Below are 23,247 nucleotides of genomic sequence, written 5' to 3' on the forward strand. Positions count from 1 at the left end.
TCTTTTTGTGAGTGTTTGAAGACCTACTTTAAGGCTTTTCTTTGAATTTACGAAGTAAATATTACAAACATTGGTTTGTTGACAGCTATTTTCACTCTTTACCAAAATCGATTGCATAAAATAACAATATTACTCATATTTATAATAAATTCAATACATGTGTTCCAGAACGTACTTTATTGAGCTAATAAAAAAATGTGTACACAACTTCATAAAGTATAATCAAAAATCAGTTAAAATATGCAATTGTCAATGCTGGAATTAATATTATATTATAAACTTGATGGTTAAAATTGGCGAAGCGTTCATTATAAGGTCGCGGTGACTGTTGGAGACGAGTCTTAGTAAGTGTCTTCATTCTGCAGGAATTGATTCTGGTACGGTTGGTGGTAGTGTTTCTGATGGTGTGGATGTGCGAGGTGAAATGGATTTATCTAGTTCGGAAAAAGGAAAAGGTAACATGGAAGATATAGTTGGGAGCGGAAAGTCGTTGATAAGAGGTGGCAAAGGGTATGAAAACGGAAATTTAAGAGGTTTGCAATTATCTGGAAAGAATGGGTTTTCTGGTAACAACGACAGTAGTTCTTCGGTTGCTGAACAGTCAGCTATGACCTTATTAACATAAAATAAAATAAAATAGTTTTGTGTGATATAGTTTTTTGTCTCTTATATTAAATATATGCTATTCCTTACCATGGCCAAACAAATAACCGCCAAAGCTGCGGCTGCTCTTAATGAGAACATTTTGTAAAGAGTGGATCGTTAAAACGACGGCGGATAAAGCGTGAAAACCATTTATCCGGTTATGCTTATATACTTAAAACATTTACGTTTTGTTATCCGCACCAGCACATTTCCTGTGACCGATTGGATAAGTGCTATCGGCTGTTTAACAATTTTGTTTGTTTCGGAAACCATTTACAAGTCGTCGATAAGATAAGTCCGATGATGATAATAGTCAGATGCATATTTTCATAAAATATTTAACGATAAATTTATTCGTTCACTATTATCGCTCTCAATGATTTTAGTTGGCTAATTTATATTCCGAATTGGAAACTAAAATAAAAAATAAAAATAATTTAGTTCTAACTGAGTAAAAAAAAAATCATCATTGCAGCCTTCATTAAGGTACTTAAAATAGCTGAACAAAGTTTCAAGCAACTTGGTTGAGCAACAATAATTTATGGCTGTTTTTTAGGAGACATTTTTGCTGCCCATTACACAGTTCAATAAATAATATATGCATCACTCATTTACTCAACTGATTTTTTAATTGATAGCAGATTACAATAAGGTACCAAATAATAATTTGTTAATTTCTCAGAGCATAGCTTTCGAGAAAATCATGAAAAAAATGTAAAGTTTACGTTGTACCTACGTAAAGCCTAAATAAAAAGCATTTGTTTTACATTTCGATGCATCCTGAGCATCCTTTCTCGAGTGCAAATATTTTTTGAGTAGAAATTAAAAACGATATTCTCAATTTTTATAATAACAATTTGTTGTGATTTTATCCTCATCATAACGATCGTGTAAAAATAATTGTACTCAGCATATTTCTAGTCACAACTCAAAAGTACCATTAAACAAAATCTTAATTAATAAAACATTATTATTAATATTAATATAATATACTACCAAATAAATTATTAATTTCATGTAGATAGGTACTAGATAGATATGTCATAAAATATGACAATATGATATTATAATATTAGTAAAACAAAATGTTCATTTCAAATTATTATAAGGCTATTAATTTATTTATATAATAATGATCACTAGAAAAAATATCAAATAAAGGCCGAAAATAACACTAAATTATAAAATAAACTTTTAATTAATGTATCATGGCATAATATTTCTAACCGTAATAATCCCGTATTGCTACTTATACGATTATTACAAATAAAATAATAATTAATGCTTGATAATTATAAACTAATTTTAAAACGTTGCAATCAATTGGATAATGACTGATTGTGTTTTTGGCAACGAACAATACTATACCGTCTACTCTATCGACCGTATCAATTAATAAACAATGACAATCAGTTTAAAGGAATGTGGAAGTGTGGAAAACACAAACATTTCCAAGTATATAAAAGCCTATATCTAGGTACTAATGTTTTGTGAGAACCATTAACAATTCTATTTGTCATTCAGTAATAGTATAAAATATGAATAGTTTTGGATTTGTAACCGCTCTGGCGGTGGTTTGTTTGACTAAGGTAAGCAATTACATTATTATTGAGTTGATCTCATTCAATAGAAAACTAATAATCTCGTTATTCAATTATAATAAGGTCGAAGCAATACCATGTGGATGTCCAGCCCCGTTACTTCCACTCCCGTGTCTTCCAGTCCCACCGTGCCTACCAGCCCCACCCCTCCTTCCAGCCCCACTGGCCCTACCAGTTCCACCCCTGCTACCTGCAGTCCCACCTTGTATTCCAGCCCCACCAATCAGTCCGGCGGCCCTAGCCTCTTTATTGGCTACTCTTAAAGCAGCAGCCCCTGTCGCTCCCCTTACAACCCTCCCTGCTGCACCACCCGCGTTACCGGCCTTCGGACCCGCCCCAACCGTAGCTACAACCCTGGCAGTCCCCGCACCGGCACCTCAGGTCATCGCTCCAGGACCAGCACCAGGACCATTGATAATCCAAATACCGTCAGTAAAAGGAAAGTGCGCACCAATTGTCGTTCCAGCCGGTCCAGCAGCTAATCTGCTCGTTAAACTGACCCAGAGTCCAGCACCCGCCCCCATCATACTTCCAGGTGCGGCACCCGGACCTATCGTCATCAACGACGGAAACGTAGTGAAGGAACAATCCATCTCGTACGCTCCATCTCCAGATCCAAACAAAATATTCTTCGCATTACCAGCCCCATTACCGACTCCACCGGTCGTTTTACCACCAGCGCCATTACCAAAAATATTCTTCAATCCCGGTCTGTACGTCCAAAAACCTGATATCGTTTTCCAAACTCCAGTTGGTCTACCACAATTGTTTTTGATTCCTTCGCCGTACGGATGTCCACCACCATGCTTCCCACCACCGGGTCCATGCAACCTGCCTCCAGTCCTCGCTAAGGTCCCTGCACCTTGCGTTTGTTAGTTTGCCATTAAAGCGCAAGCAATATTGTAACATTAAAAAAAAAATGTTATTTATGACAGATTACAAATGTATTCTGTTAAGATCCAAAAGTTATTTGTAAAATATAAATCATCGTCATTAGTAATTACTAATGACTCAATTCCTTTTAAATTGGTTTTCTTTTATTATTTACTTCTCAACTATAGTTAGTAAATATTGTCACTTACATCTATAGGCTATTATATTATTATTATATTATTATAACATTGATATCATGGTACGTCAATTTACATACAGAATATCAATGTGAATTTGATTCACAAATGCCCTATAGGTTCGTAAATTTCAACGTTTAAAATACAGTATAGGCATCTACCTAAATTTAGAAATCACGGTGGAGTTACAATAGTATGTCGAAATATATTTTATACTCCAAGTTGATTGATTGTTTGTTACCACACGTTTTATGTATTTCTTTTTATACTTTACTACTGTAACCAAATATGTTTAACAGTTCAAGTGTGTTGAAATTAAATATTTTGTTTTGATATAAATATGTATCTTTCTCAACATAAAACTTTATTACACACACAAAATGTTAAATTTCATATACTATGATGCTTTTTTAATTTTCAAACCAATGCGATTTATCAGGATTAATCACAGCTGCGCATTTATAAAATACATTTTTAAAATGTGTAAGCGAAATGCTGAAATTGACAACTTCGCTAATCCATATATTTAAATACCTTATAAACAATTTAATAGTTGTTCGTAATAATATTATTATTGAATCGTGTGATCTATGTAGAACAACCGTTTTACTTTTATGTGATGAAAAACATTTGGTATACGCATCCTCAAAAAACGTTTGAATTTTGGTCCACATGAAAAAATAAAATAAAATTCACATATTAAATAGATAATATTGTATTTAGGTACTTCTAATATTTTTAACTGTATATATTATCGGGAAAATTTATTTGAATAAAATTTCATAATGTAAATTATAATATGTTATTCTATATAGGTAGTAAAACCATATAGGTAGGTGTTAATTTATAGTATTTTTATCGGTTATAAAATTATTAAGTCAAAAACCATATGAAGTATTTGTTTAATAAAACATTTTAATTTTATACATTTTATAAATAAAATAACGTTTTATTGTATTATTAAGAAAACATAATTATGTGTGACATAAGTAATATTTCTCTCCGTTCAAATTAATTGTTTTATACACAGTACTCACAAACCACGGATAATGTTTTTTAAACATATTATTTTTGAATATTTAAAAGTTGAAGAACTAACTTATAAGTTATAAAGTAAAATAATGCTTAAATAATACCTAATATAAGTTAGATTTCAAACTTTATGCTGATTACATTTTAATCCATTTTTTCATCTCTGATCTAAAACTATACATACGCTCAAACCATTGTTATAGGTAGAGGACAATGTATTGTTTGAATTTTAAGTCTAACAAATTAAGTAAAGACAACCGTAGAATAATACTGTCGTTATAGTTATGTCTTATAAAACAATATTCAGCTGAATAAGCACATCAAAATTCAAGTCATCCGAGGCTTGTGACCATATTTAGAAAAGCCCACAAAATTATAAAATTATTATAACACCATGTAGAAAGATTATAGTTTATAAGTTAAGAAAATTAACATCATTAGATAGCCATTGGTCATAAATAATATGATTACATATTTTGTTAAAAAAAAAAAAACAATACTGCTCATAATTTATTACAACAAAACCAACTTATAATCGTTGAAGGTATTATAATTTAAATTATAATACTTCAATATATTTTCTAGTTTTGTTTTTTCAATTTAATTTTATTCCATCACAGTTCACAGACTATGTTAATTTGTTTCTGTTATCTTTCATATATTTATCTGATTGCTAACGAGGGAGATTTTCAACTCGACGATTTCCCATATTAACACTATTAACACCTATCCTATTCGATCTTTGTGCTAACGTATCAGAAACCTAATTCGTATTTTTTCATTTATAATGAATGATTAACATATCTAGTAAATTTACAATCTGTAAATAATATTTTTTTTATATATTTATAATTATATAAATATTGTAATAAGTAGGTATTACGAAATTTGATGTAATGATAAATTCTGATTTAGATCAGGAGAGGGGAAGTTGCCCCAGGTTGGTGCTAAGGGAGAGTGTAATTCTCTTAATCCTTTTTTAGTCGTCTAGCCTAGAATTTGTCTTTAATGATTTTTTTTTATCATAAGTAAGAGAATAAAGTTTATTTAATACATTTATATCATATAATATTAAATGTTATTTATGTATTATATTTCTGTAAGCTCACTGCGCGTATATAAATAAATAATAATATTGGAATGCGTAGGTCCATTTGGAGAGAAAACTCGTCAGACACCACTCATCAGCGCATAGTATATCAGAGAACTTCTGATATTTGGATTGAACATATTAACTGAAATGCCTATATGATTTTACGTTTGAGAGCTCTGCGCAGTACTCACGTACTCCTGGTATAATAATTCTCAAGAAAAGAGCAGTGTGGAAATGTGTTTTGTTTTTTAAAGTGATTTTAAACGGAACAATAAATGTCCCTAGTAATGTTAACTAAATGATTTAGAAATTAGATGTCTATTAATACATACTTCTTATAAAAAATAACTCCTGACACATTAAGGATTTAATTTTGGTCTCTCAATCACGGGACAAACAAAATTATATAAGCTAATAAATTGCAGGTGTTAGATCCGGACGTGGCTATATAATAAACATCTGAATCTGATACATTTATTACGTAAAACTTAAACAATTGTTTGGACGTGCTCGGATGTTTAAGAATATTGTATTAATTAATAGGCGGTTTATAGATTGTAGTGATTTTATTTCATCAGAATTGTGTAGTTTAAAATGTTTTGCAGAACATTTATTATGAGCTGTGAAAAGAAATACCAAAAATCCATCAACATTAAAGACTGGCCCAAACTTTTTTTTTAACATCTGTATGTTTGTGCGGTGTAATCAGCAGTATTTAAATATTTGTAAATTGTAATCAAAAATAAACACGAGGATCATTTGAGTAAATATACTTTTAATATTATGTTATTATAAGACATCAGCTAACGTGGGTTTGTTTATTGATACACGAGTAGGCATGATTTGTGCTATTGCTGCAGTAGTATATGCTTACACGTGTACCTACGATATAAATTTGTAATACTCATAAAACGAAATATGACGCAATGACTAGATTTCACGTTCAAAAAACTGACTCGTTTGAATTATTAAAAAAAAAAAATCAAAAATGTCCAGTCAGTGGCATTCACAAAGTATAGTATTTATAGGACCGAGTTTTTACTGAAAACTAGACAAGACGTAACTACAGTTATAAATGATACCATTACTACTTTTATATAATATTATGGCATTACTTATAATATTTAAAAAACGAAATAAATCGCCATTCTGATAATATTTACTTTGCCTAGGTATGGGTAATGTCAAGTGTGTACAGGTACCTAGGCTAATAGTTTAAAAACCTTCTAAAACATACGTCATTCTTCCGATACACCAACGCCAGGCCAACTCTCAATAAGCCGTCTGCCTGACGTTTATTTGTTTATTTTGACATTTTTAAAATCTTTGTCAAATACATTCACTCCCGTCGCAGAACGACTAAGACAGGCAAAATTCAGCTAAGGCCGCAGTAGATCATATTTTTTATTCATTTGTATAGCTCACAAACGAATATTATACGGTTTTTTTCTGATTTAATATAATTATAGAATATTATCGAGAAAGAAATTTTGATAGCTATACTGACGATAAAAATCATTGCTATTCACTGCGCTTTTCATGGTTACGTCAACAATATTGTTCATCATTATCGGACAATAGGCGCCATTATCGTTTTAAATTCACAAACTGCTCGATATTTTATTTATAAGTACATGTCAAATCTTGGACCTGGACATTCATGTATGAATGATCCAACAATTGCGTACAATAAAAATGAAGCGATTAACGGCAATCACATGCGCGGTAATATTGCTGTTGAAGCTTAAGGTGAGTGATGATCTTATTATTAAAATCGACCTAATGTTTTAACAAAAACATAGTCCGCGACTTGTTGTCGGTTTGAAATATGTATGTGAAATAAGTATGTTCAGCTAGTGAAGCCGAGCCAATTGGGTTTCCATTGTCTCCAATAATATTATTATTTAAGATTTCATAATTCGTCTGTCGCAGACCTTTTGAAAAGTAAAATATTATCATCTATCTATCTATCTTCATATATATACAAGAATCTAACTTGATTTTAGAGACGAAGGAAACCGGGTTTTAACCCTCATAATAATAATAATAATAATAATTAACTAATTACCAATTATATATTCACCGATAACCATGTCGTTTTCTTTTTTTTTTATAAATTTTTAATCGTTGAATTATTTGTACAGCCAAAAAATAGTCTTATGTTTTTAAATTAAATTATAAAAAAATAATTTCTTCCGGAGGAAGATCGGGTAGCTAGTTATTAATATAATTATTCGTATTAGGTACCTAAACTTGTAGAATGACGTATAATATTTAGGCGCTTATGCATAGGCACTACGTTATCCGAGATAAATATTACGCATTTATCGCCTAAACCTTTATATTTTGTTTTTATAAATACAAATTCATTAGTTTACCCGACATTTCTCATAATCTAATAATTATTATTTTACGTTTTTGCATGTTGTACATTGATACCGACTTGGAAAATATAAGCTGCTGTGAATAATTCGTTTCAATCCTTAATCGCGTCAACGTCCCATAAATGGCTATTTTTTAGTTTATTTTAAACTATAGTACAGCCCGATAACTAATTGTATTAAAGCGTCTATGCTATCAAACTATATGTATTGGTAGGTAGGTACCTATTTATAGTATTGGTGTATTTTTTTATCAGCGATCCCACAACATTATGGACTTAGGGAATGTTCATTTATCTCGATAGTGTTGCTCATTGGTGTTTGTGATAATTATATCGAAATATTATTACACGCGATCGAGTACTCCGTGTTGTCTTACATGTTTAATTTCCGGTTTTGAAGTGTTTACTGTATGATATGTGTGCACCTACCAACGTATCAGTGCGTATTCAACTAGAATATTATATTAGGTTACTTATGTGGAACCGGTCGCTTAAAGCAATATTGCGTCGTGGAATAGATAGGTTTCTATAATAATGCGAGTTTATTCATTCGTAAAGGCCCGTTTGAATTAACGAAAAAACATAATGGTTATCGATTCGTTATTTAAAAATGTTTTATGTGGTACCTTTAGTATTGATAAACGTTCCTATTTAGTACATTTTTTTTTTGTCAATTGACCCGCAACCATTGTATGGTTATTGTTAGTAGGTTTTTAACTGCTGGGGAGGGTGTGGTTAGTAAGAACACGTGTGGATATGTGACAAAGATTTGTCACTATAGAACTCGGGTGGTCACCCATCCGGGAACTAGTGGCACCGGTGGATGCTTGACTTCAGAACATATTTCAGTAACGGAAGTCAACCACAGCGCCACAGGCCACTTATACATATTACATTGCATAGTGATATAAAATAAAATAATAATGATTTAATTCAATAAAATACTAAATAAATTTTGTACTCATTTATCATAAGTCAGATTTTATAATACTGTGTTGTCTGTTACGCATTCAATCTAATAGGAACATAAAAAAAGAATATTTTTTTTTAAATCAAATCTAAGTTTGCCTTCACATCAATCGGTAACCAAAATGTATTACCATACTTTAAATCGGTGGACTAGACAGAAAATCAAAAGACCCATATAGAACCCATATAGACCCATATATTTTGAATACCTAGTTATAATATTGCATCAATATACTGTCAAAATTCTACAATAATGTAATACAACCGATTTGTAATGAATTAATGAGCGTGAATATAAAAAATATATTATATAAGAGTATAGGTTAGGTTAGTCGAACCCTTGATAAGTGAACGCCATAATATAAATATTATAGTCGATTGTCATCTCTGTCTACTTTATTAGGTACTTTTGCCAATCAACGCTTGGCGGGTCAGGAACTACGTGTCTTAAATTTTTTTTGAAAGAATTTGTTTTTTTATTTTTGGTGGACATTCATTGTACTTTTTCTCGTGGAACAACGCGAGTGGGTTTAGGTATTGCTTACGTTATATTATTAAAGCGCCAAAACCTGGTTAATTTCGGCGGAGATTTGAAAGCCTCTCGAGTTACATCAGTACTGTGGGCTATAGGTCAATATTAAATTTAATTTTGATGTTCTGGTAATACACTAATATATTGACCTAGTGCCTACAGTGTCGATTTGGCGGTAGTATCATAGTTAAAAATTCGTTGCGCATTAATATAATACTTAATATTATTCTTACTGGTGATAAGTAAAATATTGGTATGAACATTATTTAGGTACAAATAATAACTAAGTAATATATTTTTTAAATGCACATTAAATTTAGAGAAAATAAAAACTATTACAAGGAAATAGACGTAAGCAAATATATGTGTAATTACTTATTATTTGTCCTTCGTGATGGATAACTTCACGTCTTCACGAATATTAAATTTCGAAGAATACCTATTATTCTAGCCGGGTAGCCTTTTTGTTTGGATAGTTAGCAATAAATTATTGTATGCCAATAAGATGTATGTCATCCAAGGTCATACGAAATAATGTAAAATTCTACAATGTCTCATAATTCAAAATTAAATATTAACTTTAAATTATATTGCTTTTTAGTTTTAAATGGATTTATTTATTTAAATTATTTTTAAAATATGTATGTATTTTGGTTCTTTTTTTTACAATCTATACATTTTTCAACCATTATATGTTTTTTTAAATTTATAAATTCTTATTTCTACTGTGATAATATTTGTTTAAGCAGTTTCCTGTGAGGCCGAACGCACTACTTAATATTTATTTTATTTTATGCGTTGTGGTAACATCTAAAACGATACCTGCAAACGGGTGTACCTATAGCATGGCATCGTTATTTTTTAGAATATAAAATCATAAAATGTTATTTTCATTAACGTCAAACAGTAATTGATGGCTGTCATAATAGATTAATAATGTTCGATTATAGTGATAACCTGTAGACAGCATCCCAGATAATCAATAGGTGGACATGGATACATGTTGGTAAGCTGTCATTATTATATGTACTTTAAAGACTCGAGACCTAATGAAGAGCAAATCACAATGATCGGCCTAAAACTATTTAGATAGTGCCAAGTAAATTAAATTACATCATATCATCACGTCAATATCTTTTAATTAAAAAAATATTTTTTAGCAAATAACGTAGGTTAGGTACCTTAAGTACTCTAAAGCAGCTACGGGTCCCAAACCAGTCGATCTCGATCTTTGGAGAAATATTGGTCGATCGCCATAAATTAATCATACTTAATATGAGTAATATCTGTTCATCACGTGCGTAATCTTAAAGTTTAAGGGGATCGGTGGCGGTGACGACTGTCTTTGTCTAACACACGCGCAACATAAGAATTCAGAGGTGTTTTTCGGCAAACGTACCGATTGATAAAGTGAAGCGATAAGAATTCTGAAAACAGATTTGAATTTGCCGTCAAGTCTACTTGAGATCGGTCAGTCTACATTTTTAATTTTAGATTCTGAGTGAAACGATGAATGTTTTTTAATTTTTAATTTTAATTTTTTTTTTATCGTTTCACTCAGAATCTAAAATCAAAAATGTAGACTGACCGATCTCAAGTAGACTTGACGACAAATTCAAATCTGTTTTCAGAATTCTTATCCCTTCACTTTATTAATCGGTACGTTTGCCGAAAAACACCTCTGAATTCGTATGTTGCGCGTGTGTTAGACAAAGACAGTCGTCACCGCCACCGATCCCCTTAAGACTTTAACACACCTTTACTGGCTTTACTCTTTATAAGCAAAGTAAAGTATTTATTAGCGAAGAAAAACATGCGGTTTCTAGACGGAGACATAATAGAAAAAGAATATATTATTTTACAATTTATTATTGTGCTGCATTTAATAATATAAATAGTAGTATACCTAAACAAATATTGGTAGATTTCCAGATATTTAATATTTTTTTGTGTAACTCATTTGTTGGAAAAGGTCGCTCTCTGGTACAAATGTAGTATTAAAACATTATTTACGATTAGGCCTCATTTTACTATTATTATGTAAGATGTTACATAGGTATTTTATTTATATTTATATTATAACTTACCTATTTCAAAAACCCAGATTGAAATAAGAACAAATATTTCTGAAACGTACTCACTAAAATGCTAATTAAGTCCATATATTTTAAAAATAACTGAGTCCCTGTCACACTTTAAACCAACAAAACAACTCCCTTGGAAATTTTACGATAATTGTTTATTAAAATAAAATTTGTTTTTATCAATAAAAAAAACACATTTATTTCTTTCACTTGACATTCATGGTGCTCGGTGTATCCTGTAAAATAGAATGTATAATATTATAATAATATCGAAAGACAGTGATTATTATTAAACAAGGTAAATAATAATTTATTTCCATTTCAATTTAAGCAAAAATTATAAAAGTGCTCAAGTCACAACGGCTATGGTATATCTGAATATGCTGTACTGTCTTAGCACTCCACGCCTAAAGGAATTTGTCCTTGTAATTATTTTTGTCTTGGAAAGTCGTCGTTTTCGTCAAAATGTGGATAGCTGGGTTCGAAATTGTGAATATTAATTAATGAATACTAACAGAATAAGAACTACGGCCATGACTTTTAAGAAACCTACGTTTAGCTGGTTTCACAGATTACTCGGAATTGTGAACATACAATGATATTTTGCAATAGCAACGAGATACATAACATTATTATAATACTAGTATGACATTTAGGATTTCGTAGCCCATCACAGTCAATATTGGATGTGGCAAATTGCGTTCAGCCACTAGGTTAGCAGCTGTGTCCGTTTGCATTGCGCTAAATGCAACAAACCTAGTGGTTGAATACAATTTGCTGACATTATTAATCGGATGGCTTATCTATAAATTATTATAAAATCAATGGTACTATCTTCCCAAAGGAAGCGTTCCCTTATCTTCCTGTCCCAATTAATACCCATTCATTTGTTGGCGAAATATATTGATTATTTTCCAATTATCCAACTAATATGTACCGCAAAGATGCAAGCACCGAATACCTACCTGACTGTTTTCCAATAACAATTTGTAGGTATCAATAAATTCTGAATCGTACCCGTGCAGTATTCCACTTTTGTAATCAACTTTATAATATTCTGAAACTATTCATCATATTTTGGACTTGTTCTGCACATAAATAAATAAATTCGGAATTTGCTGTGCGTATTTTGTGGATCATCATACATGTTTTTTTATTTTAACTCATCCAGTTTATCTTAAATTATTGACACCTGATGACCTGTAGGTTATGGTTTGAACATTTTAAGAGTCAGTAAAGCAGTATAAGTGAAGAGTTAGATGCTGCCAACATATTTTTTTTTAGTGTAATTTCAATATTTTTTTACCAGCAAATAACAAATGATACAAAAACCTCTATAAATAAATACAAAAACAAAACAATAATAATAATCAACCTCACACGCTTAATACCATATAGTCAATGCAGTTATACCTGTCGTTACCTATTACTTAAGTTAATATTAATACACTGACAAGTACGACTACGTTTCAGACCTATAAACCAATTGTTAGTTCTTTTTTGGAATTATTAATAGTGATTATCAGCAGTCCATTAAATGATAGGCATACAAATGGATTACATTTAATGGTTCACTAAAATATAATGAACCACTATTGGTCACTAAATCTTGTCTAAGTGACTATTGATTCATTAAATGTTTAGTGTAGCCCTGCATATTATGTGCACATGGTTAGTGTCGTGATGAACCGAATGACGTTGATGTGTACTTATAAAATATAATGCATTTTAAATGTCAACAATTTCTATAATATTATTTAGGGGGTCTTTACGTGACCTATTTTATTGCTCAAAAACATTCCTTACAGAAGACTCTCAAGTCTGGTTGGGTATTAATCTGATTTCGATGATTTTTTTTTTTTTGAAACAGAAATACTTCTTACAAGGGTCATTGGACTATTTCTAAACAATACGATACGATTTTGAATATGATAAATTTTCACAAGCTTTTGTGATTTTTATTATGTTTGTTGTATTGATTGAAAACCAAAGTTAAATATTCCCCAAAATTATTCTCCTACTAACAAAAAAAAATTAGTAAAATCTTATCACTCTACGATGATGTTTGATAATTTTTCCTGTAAAGAGTGTTTTGAGCAAAAAAACAGTGTTTATATTTTTGGTCGGTGGTGCCGTTGACATATTATGAGCGAGTTCAGCGCGTGCGTAGATTGCCCGGTACCCGCGTACAATCACACTCTCACTAATTCACTCTCATTGACGACTAACATTAATGTTGGCGGCAGCTACGAAATTGCATATTGCCTAAATAATACCCCTTAATAAAGACTCAAGAGCAGGACCCTTAATAATTTAATGATACTAATATTGCCTGTTTTAGGGTTTCGACTGCGCCGACAACACGACTTTGCCTGCGCCTGTACTCCTATTACCAGCCACCAGGTATCCACCGTCGACTTCTTCCGATAGTCGCACGTACGGTGGCCTGTCCCCGTCCGAACTGGCCCTGTTGTGTTCCACAAATCTGGCGCAAACCGAGCGCGTGCACGCCATCGTGTTGCTGATAAACGCTCTGAAGACGTCACCCTTTTTGTTGTCCTTTTTACCGCCCCCGAAGGTCAACTACATTTTGAACGAATTGGCCACTAGACCGTCGCTGTTGAACTCCATCGCACCACTGAACATGGTGTGTCTGATCGACACTCTGTGCGCGTTCCCGTGTCTGACGAAAGTCGTACCCGACCGCACGGTTTGTGATTTGATAACCGCCGTCGTGCTGAGCCCGAAAATCGTGGAAGAGTTGCGTCCGTCCACGGTCGTCTGTCTGTTGGGCAAGGTGTCACCGACTGCGCTGTGCGCGTTGTCGCCCGCCGTCAGGGCTGCTCTGGTCCGTCTCGTGCTGTCGCCGACCGCGTTTGGCACTCTGACACCGGCGGAAATCTCGATCATCGTCGACGTATTCGTGAGAGCAGAATGTGCGTTAGTCGGATCGACGGCGCCCGCCGACTTCCTCGAATTTCTGAACACTATAGTGCTATCGCCGACCTTCGCCAACAACGTATCGGCCACGCGAGCGGTCGACTTGCTGTGCCTGTTATCCAGGACTGCCCCTGCACTGATTGATGGCGTTCCACAAGACGTCGTCGACGCCCTGCTGTCATCCTTCGCCGCGTCTGCCCACCGATTGCCGGCCGCAACTCTCGCCCGCTTGATGGCCGTCTTGACCAGTTCGCCGTTCTCACTGAGCTCGTTAGACCCGGCCACGGTCGCTCTGCTGCTGACCGCGTTTTCGCCGGCCAACGTGCTGTTAACCGTCCCGCCAACCGTGCTCGTCCAACTGCTGATCGACCTGTCGCATGCGGTGGCCGTTTCCCAGGACGCGATCATCGGGCTGCTCTACGGCATCGCGTGCACGTTGCCCCGTCTGATGTGCGACGTACCTCCATGCGTCCGGTCAGCGTACGCGATCCGATTGACATCGCCCGAGGTGACCGACACTTTGTCGATCGAGACAAGCGTGAAGTTGATTGGCGTCCTGTGCAAAAACCAGTGCTTTCTTGCAGAACTAAACACCAGTCCTGTCAACCTAACAGTGACCTTCGTGTTGTCCAACGATACGCTTTTAAACGCCATTCCACCGTCGGAAATTATCGATTTCGTTCACGCCATAGCCGGCACCGGCTATGTGCTGCGAGAGATTCCGCCCGAAAACATTCAGAAACTGTTGTCGTTCCTGAATTCAGTGTCCTCATTGAGGGCGTTAGACTCCGTTCACTATTCCAGATTGCTGTCCTGTATGGCCTGTTCCCCGTACCTGACGTCCTCGCTGTCCAGTACTCAGCTGGTAAACGTACTCAGTACGCTTACTTCGGTTTCCGGCGCGTTACAAGCAATTCCGAGCAGAGTTTACATGGACTTACTAACGCAGTTTTTCACGACACACGAAATGTTGTCCAATATCCCGTTTGCGACGCTTTTGGACTTGCTGACACTAATTGAAAACCAAACGTCGGGCGGTGTGTTCTGCGCATTACCACCCAGTGTGATAAGCTCGTTCACCGATTTCTTGGGAGAGAACAACTCTTCGATTATCACTTCGTTACCACCCGCCGACTTGACGACTTTGGTGGGCTTGCTAACCAAAGACCGTTGCTTCTTAGCTCATCTGTCCGTGGAAAACTTGAATGTTCTGTTGACAGCGATTACCGCATCCCCATTCGCTGTACCGTTAGAAGTAAAAATCAAACTGATCGTTGCCATTAATTTACTGTCGCCGTCCTTGTTGTGTTCCATGCCACCGGAGTCTATCGGCAACATATGCAAATCGTTAGGTTCGTTCGATGTGCTTCGCGGCCTGAGCACTCCGTGTCTGGGTGAACTGTTGGCCGCTATCTCAACTTGTCCGTGTCTGATATCTGCTTTCGACCACGAGACGATACAAGACCTTTTAGAATATCTGTCGACGTCGCAGAATGCACTGAGTGACCTGGAACCCGGTGATGTGACCAACTTAGTGATTTCAATATCATTTAACGAACCGCTCAGAACGTTCGTGCCAGTGGGTTGCTTCATGCGGTTTTTACTGGCGGTAAACGAAGTCACACCGAACTCGATACCGACGACCGCAGCAGTGGCGCTGTTGAAGTCACTGACATCCTCAGAACGAGGGATCGACGGGCTGACATTGACAGACCTGGTAAACCTCGCAGACCTGTTGGCCGCGGACCGCGCGCTGCTAGCAGCGTTGTCGCCGACTGTGTTGGTCAACTTACTGACGACGTTGACGAGCCGGTTCGCCGGGTTGTCACGCGAGAAAATCATTCACCTGTTGGCGGCCGCGCACTTGGCGTCGCCGTGTCTGCTGTGTGCTGTACCGAAAGCCGTGCTGGCCAATCTGCTTGAGTTGATATTTACTCGGTCGGAGATCGGATGTCTCCCATCCGAGTGCCTGGCTGCGTTCGTCACCGCCCTGTCCACGTCTCCGCGCTTGATGGACGCCATGACGTCCACCACGCTTGAATGCTTGCTGGGCCTGCTGTCATCGCAGCCAACACTAATGGCCGAAGTCTTGCCGCCTCACACGCTCGCTGACCTCTGCACGATCCTGGCACTGACGCCTTCTGCGCTGCAACAGGTCGACGTGTCTATCATCATTTCGTTGCTGGCTGCGGCTGGCCCTAAGTCAATTTGTGCTGTACCACCCATGGCCTTGTACATTCTTCTGACACCGCTGTCTAACGCCAAAACCGTTTACGAGCTCCAACTCACCGTGATAGCTTCGTTACTACGCATCGCCGCCACGGCACCGTGCGTCCTCGACGCATTAACCGGCCCCACGCTTAACACGGTCGTGGTGAAGGCAGCGTCGTCACCGCATCTGATCCAGCATTTGCCACCAGGCCTTTTACTGTCCTTCTTAGTGGCGGTCGGGTCTTCGCGGCCCGCACTCGAATCCCTCCGACCTACCACCCTCGTCCACCTGATCACGTCCATTGCCGAGGCACAACCAGGCGTCCTGTCTGACACGCCCCAAGCCACAGCCTCAGCACTTCTGGGAGCGTTCGGTTCGCAGCACGCATTCGCGTCTCTACCACCACCCGCCCTCAACGGTCTTATCGACGTGCTCGTCAAGTTCCCTAACCTATTCGCCGCCCTGCCGCTGTTCGTCCTCAACGAACTGCTTCGATTATTCGTGTCCACCCCCGCCATTCTCGGTTCCATTCTATCATGCACGCTGATCAAGTTCCTGGCCGTGCTGTCCTCGATGCCACCCCTTCTCCAGGCGCTACCACCTTCCACGCTCGTCACTTTTATAGAGGCACTGTGCTTAGTGTCACCAAAGTTCCTGTGCGCCTTTCCGGCCCCAATCGTCACAGCGCTATTCGAGGCTATCGCTGCCGGGCCCGCGCTGGCCACACTCACACCCTCGGCAGTCACCTCACTGGTGTCCACTCTGAACACGTCGCCTTGCTTGATCTCTATCCTGCTCACACCCCTGCTGACTGCTTTCCTAGCGTACCTGTCGGCCAACCCGTTCCTGCTAAGCAACACACCGAGACCTGCACTGCTCACATTGATTCAAAACGTACAATCTTCTGGAACCATTCCCCGTGTCATGGTCCCAGTCGGAATCGGTCTTCCAAGCGTAGCGATCAGTCGTTTCGGCGATGTCACAGGCAACGGCGATAGCAGTAGTTCTTCGGCCGATTCGCAAATCACCCCTACCGGAAACAATACAGAAAATTCTAATACCCTTCCAAACCCAATAATAGTTCATCCGGAAAACGTGAATGGAACACCTACGGTATGGAGTTTTCCGAAAAATCGATAAGCAATTCTCGTCAAACGAGAAATACATTCGATTAAATAAATACTACGTCGTGCATGTATCATAATCTTACAAAAATATAACTAACATGTGATATTGAAAATTGTTATTATACCAACTCACTATAATTTCATGTTTGATTAATTTCTAATATTAGTAATAGGTGTTTTGTTTCACATAACTATTTTCAAAATATGCACTTATATTATAGACTGTAACTAATTGTTCAATTATTGTTATTTTTCTTATTATTTATTTGTATTTTTTTACGATCCGTAATTAGCTTCCGAAAAGTAAACTTGTTGGTATAGTAAAATATTATTATTTAGTTGAATTTATTTTACATAAAAACCAATACTTCAATAATAATAATAAATTTTGTAACACTTGTGACGATAAACCTATATTAATTTTTTTAGATTATTAGTCATAATAATTTAATTTCTACACATTAGTTATAAAGACGAATGATCAATAAAATACTAAAACACAAATAAAATAAAACAATTTCGATTAAAATAACAATATCGATTGGATTATAGTTTGACATTTTTATCAGAACATAAAATATTGGATGTTCAACACATTGAAAAACAACTGCTATCAATAAAAATATCACAAAATTTAAAATGAAAATTAACTTATTATTAGTATGAAGTGTGGACATATTTTATGAACCATTTTAAAATAATAATAATTTCTTGAATGGATCATATCCAATGAATAGTAATGGTGTTCATAAATTAATTAATAAATGAATAAGTTCAGCTACTAGTAATTAATAGTTAATATTGTATATATGTAATGTATATAGTTATTGATTGGATTTATAATTATTATATATTTTTTGATTTAGATTTTATTGAAATTTTTGGTAGGTTACATAAAAAAAAATGTATAAGATGAACATCACGAATTATTTTTAATTTTAAAAAACTTAATTAAAGAAAACTTAACAAGTGTATATAAAAATCAAAAAATTTAAATTTATCATTCATTTAAAATTTTCAAATTGTGTACCTAGTAAATTAGGCATCAGTCTTTACTCATAATTAAGTATATAGATTACTTATATAGATAGATACTGACTTTTTACTGTTATCGCTGTTTATCTATTTTTTTTTTATCTGTTTTATATTAACCATAATATTGTTAGTATAACCTTGAACGATTTGAAAACAATAGTGAAAAAACTATAAGATATAGGTAACTATGAAGACTATAGTGAAGAATCGTGGTGTTACTGTCGCCGGGATATAGTCATATAGAATTACTGTATCGCATTCAAACAATATTATATAACAGTCGACGAAGAGTAAAACAAAAACCCAAAACCCCATAGAATTCGTGTCGCTTGTAATTAAATGTATACACGAAACTCATTAATTTTTAAGTACACTTATTAATTATGACAATCATTCAATTTTGTCGAAAAACAAGCAATATTATTAGTGTTATTTTTCATTTTTATAGATACATGTCGTATATAATTCCGGCATTGTAACCTTGTCTTTGGTCATTTAAGCAATGACGATCACAATAATGTCATAAGCAAGCCCTAATATTATATTTTACCACTCACGGGTTTGAAATTAAAATAAAATATACATGACAGTGTTAGCTGCTAACGTACACAACACCGCGATCATACATGATTTTCGTGTTAAATGTTTGCACCCGTGAACGTGGTATATCGCGGTATACGAGGTGATTGATGCGAATGTAATCATTACAAATGTTGCGACGTAACTATAATAATTATTATTGTTTCCTCACTACACAAGTCTTCACTCGGGTTCGGCTAGGTATTACAAACGGAGAGTAACTATAATATAAAGTTCGTCATAACACCTTATTTATTTCAATATTCGAAGTCGTCGTAATAGACTGCAGTTAAAATGACATTGGTTTTAAAAACACTTTTTTTTTAATTATCACTATCATAATTCATAACGATAACAACATATTAAATAATCATGTTTATTCATTGTGATGTGGCTAATATAATAATATAATATTATTATATGCATTTACCCTATAGAATTGAATTCAGCTAGTATAGCAGTTGTACCTCTTGACTTTGGTTATGCAAAAATAGTTTAATTACCAAGTCCAAAACATTGGTTTTACGATAAAAGGATTTAAAGGGTTACCATAGGGTGACTTCTTAATCAAGGTTATTCATGTATAACTACTCTTTTGACATATACTTATTGTGCTATACGCCTATACAGTATAGATTGTATATTATCTCATACAAATAAAAAAAAAAAAAACTATAAAAGGAAAGATTTGTATTGTAGACAAATATTTTACACTGATAATTGTTTTCAGTGCATTTATAATGAAAATGATTTTAATAATAATATTTTACCCATATTACGATAGTTTCATCAGTCGTAGAAATCTAAGCCTAAAAGAAAAGTCATTGACTAATATAGATGATGACAATATGATGTTCGTATTAGGTAACTAATTTGCTGGCACGCTCTCTGTTGGTAATATTTTGAAAATAAACTATCATTTCGTCTCACCAAATCTGAGACTCGCAAACATACGTAATAAGTATGTAACAATATTATGTTATCTGTTTTATTATTCACAGAATTATTTTAGGGGTAGATTTCTAGGACCGATCTTAGTCTCTTAATGAATTAGGATCATAATAAAGATTAATTAATAATATTTGAATTATATTTTATTATTTATTGTCGTAGTACCTTCACTGGGAGGTCTATACAGTCCAGTCTACAATTTAATCTAATTAAAATGATCTTTTAATTATTCCATCAATTTATTCTTATTGTTCTATTTTGAAACAGATTGAACAAAAACTCTCATGAAACATGAAAAAAAATTTTATTTTTATTTTTTAAATATTTTAATTAGTCAGAATATTTCATAATACAATCCCCGGCTATATCTCAAATCTGTTCATACACATTATTGGGTATATGATAATGATGTTATATAGTATAAGGCATTAAATGTATTAGGACATTAAAGTCAGTGCCCTAATAATAATTTATTATTTACATGAATGAGGTCCGCGCAAAAACTGTTTTCAGACATTAAACGTTACGAATCAATAATTATTGATCATTATTATAATTAATATAGCCCTGCCACAAGAGAAGTCGATTCTCAATAATATTGAAAACATTTATGACGAGTAATTATTTTCATTTCTGTTAATTTTTTTCACAACGCTCCGTCGTTAACTTACGTGGAACCGAAGAAAAAAGTCATTATCCCCACCACCCGACCACGTGGCCGACGTGACCGACGTGACGAAACAATTTTCGTCGGCTGCTGATCTATATTTGCACTAGGAGTGTATGCAATCATCGATCGCTGGAACAAAACTACTGTCGCCGCCGCCGCAACACTGCACCGTCGGGACTAGCCGCGATCGGCCGGGGGCCCGGTGGCCGTCACGTTTTCTTGCTGCGATCCTGGTACCTTGACTATCTGTTACACTGCTTACACTTATCGTTATGACTGTTATGAGCTCCGTGCGTTATTTCAGTGCAATACTTTTGTTTTCTCTCTCAGACCCACGCACAACATTGATAAAACGCTTTCAACTAAAATCGTCTTTTTATGATTTTTGAGTAACTTAGAGTAAAATCACATTTACAAAAATTATAGTGGATAAAATGTTGAGGGAATGACATATTATCAGTTTTATATTCTATCACTCTTTTACTTCATACAATTTTTTAATTGTATATGATGCTTAAATTGCTTTGAGAAGATATTTAGACAAATTATGTCGGGTAGTCTTACTCTAAGAACCACTGATTCTTACCAATAAAAAATATATACTTCCAGGTATCCAATTTTTTTTTGAAAAAATTTTTTATTTGATTTTTCAGACTTCTAGTCTGTGTTTCGTGGGAAATGCATTTTTTACTATATTTTTTATAGTAACGTTACAGTTTACAGCAGTAAAAGTTAATTTTACAAAAAAAAAAAAAATTAATTATTAATTTGGTACAAATCGAAAATCCATTTCCCACCAAACTTAGAGTAGAGAACAAGGAATTCAAATATGTTTTCAGAATTTAATAAAATGAAGCTTTCGGTCTGAATTAATTTTTCTATCGCTTTTCAACCCAACATTTTTAAATAATTGTTTTTCATAGTTACAATTATCATAAAAAATAATTTAAAAATCACTATTGTTTTTGCGAGTATAGGTTAACATGCAGGTGTCCGAGTTACTAATATATTCTTAAGTTTTGTAAAAAAAAAATTAGTTTGTTTTGTAACCGGTAATTTTGAGTTAGGAAGGGTCTGGCCTTCTGGGTCAATGAAGTTCGGTTACTAATTTCAATAATATGCCAGTATAGAAATTTTTTTGAAAATGTTATGCAAAAATATTTATGCAATGAGTACTATGAAAAACTAAGTCTCGAAAATAACGTATGGTTAAACTGGTAACCGGTAACTACTGCCTCAGTCGTTTGCGTATAGCAAATAAACCGTCTGCGCATAAGTAATTACATATGGTTAAATTAGGTATTTTTGAAAAAAAATTCAACATGTTTTATCATGCAAATTTTTTTTGAGTAGTAAAATCTCTAATTCATGCATATATTTGTCACATAACATTTAGGTCGTATTAATTGAGATTTTGAAATTGTATTTTAATTTATAATAATGATATATAAATTACTACAAATGTAATAAAATGAATAATTTATCATTACCTTGAAGTTACATACTTACCTTTTGAAATTCGATAATATCTGCAGTTAAGGTTTTACTGCATTATTTGCATTGCATCAAGCGGAAACACGTCTGTAAACTTTTTTTGGAAACACATTTTTTTATGCGACCGAGAAAAATATAATTATTATATAGATATAATAATATTATAATGATATCTATTATTATTATTATTATTATTATTTTCCTATCTAGATGATGAAAAAGTTTTTTTTTTAATTGGAAAGATAGAAAGAGAGAACAACAAAATATATTAGATATTAGATTATTTATATAATAATAATATATTATTATTAAAGAATAATACGGTATAAAATAATTGTAACTTATAACTTTGATATTCGATCACTATTCTAACCAGCAGCGTTGATTTATCCGGTATTAATAGACTCAAAAACTACTTAATCGTTTTAAACAAATATATTCCTTAAGACTTAGATGATGCTCATGGTTTATTTTTTCAATCCCTTTACTAAAATATCTTATAAGTTAGTGATAATAATAATAATACAAATGAATTTTATTCTCAGCTCACTAAAAATAATATTTTTTTTTGTATATTCATAGGTTTTACCATTGGGTTACATATTATCTCGTATTTATTTAGGTTAGTATCAAAAAGATCACTGGACCTTACTGAGAAAACTCATATGTATAATATTAATTAATTTACCATTAATAAACCCATAATTAAATACCATTAAAATAAATTAAAATATGTATGGTATATTAAATTTTTACAAATTTACATTTTATAAAAAAAACAAATTTTTGGCACAGGCGTAACCACTAGTATGATAATACAAATTCAAAAT

At 34.1% G+C, this 23,247-nt stretch overlaps 3 protein-coding genes across 3 annotated transcripts; 2 read left to right on the top strand and 1 right to left on the bottom strand.

Moving 5' to 3' along the window:
* Positions 1-183: 183 nt before the first annotated feature.
* LOC111041361 lies at positions 184-789 on the bottom strand. Its single transcript, XM_022325609.1, has 2 exons — positions 694-789; positions 184-612 (listed from the first exon to the last, which is right to left on the bottom strand). The coding sequence occupies exons 1-2, from the start codon at positions 742-744 to the stop codon at positions 355-357; spliced, it is 309 nt and encodes a 102-aa protein (XP_022181301.1). The 5' UTR covers positions 745-789; the 3' UTR covers positions 184-354.
* A 1,394-nt stretch (positions 790-2,183) lies between these two features.
* On the top strand, positions 2,184-3,122 carry LOC111041370 (vegetative cell wall protein gp1-like). Its single transcript, XM_022325623.1, has 2 exons — positions 2,184-2,234; positions 2,310-3,122. The coding sequence occupies exons 1-2, from the start codon at positions 2,184-2,186 to the stop codon at positions 3,120-3,122; spliced, it is 864 nt and encodes a 287-aa protein (XP_022181315.1).
* A 3,987-nt stretch (positions 3,123-7,109) lies between these two features.
* LOC111041355 lies at positions 7,110-17,701 on the top strand. The gene is given in 4 exon segments (XM_022325602.1): positions 7,110-7,190; positions 13,751-16,670; positions 16,673-16,887; positions 16,943-17,701. Coding segments are annotated over 4 exon segments (3,975 nt in total).
* Positions 17,702-23,247: the final 5,546 nt, after the last annotated feature.

Source organism: Myzus persicae, unplaced genomic scaffold, assembly GCF_001856785.1.
Source record: "Myzus persicae strain clone G006 unplaced genomic scaffold, MPER_G0061.0, whole genome shotgun sequence".
Classification (NCBI taxonomy): Eukaryota; Metazoa; Arthropoda; class Insecta; order Hemiptera; family Aphididae; genus Myzus; species Myzus persicae.

What these genes read in the sequence shown, in the direction of transcription:
- LOC111041361 (XM_022325609.1), bottom strand. Translation starts at nt 744, where the DNA reads ATGTTCTCATTAAGAGCAGCCGCAGCTTTGGCGGTTATTTGTTTGGCC. An exon ending in CGGTTATTTGTTTGGCCATG is followed by an intron (nt 613 to 693) that starts GTAAGGAATAGC and finishes TATGTTAATAAG; the next exon opens with GTCATAGCTGACTGTTCAGC.
- LOC111041370 (XM_022325623.1), top strand. Translation starts at nt 2,184, where the DNA reads ATGAATAGTTTTGGATTTGTAACCGCTCTGGCGGTGGTTTGTTTGACT. An exon ending in CGGTGGTTTGTTTGACTAAG is followed by an intron (nt 2,235 to 2,309) that starts GTAAGCAATTAC and finishes AATTATAATAAG; the next exon opens with GTCGAAGCAATACCATGTGG.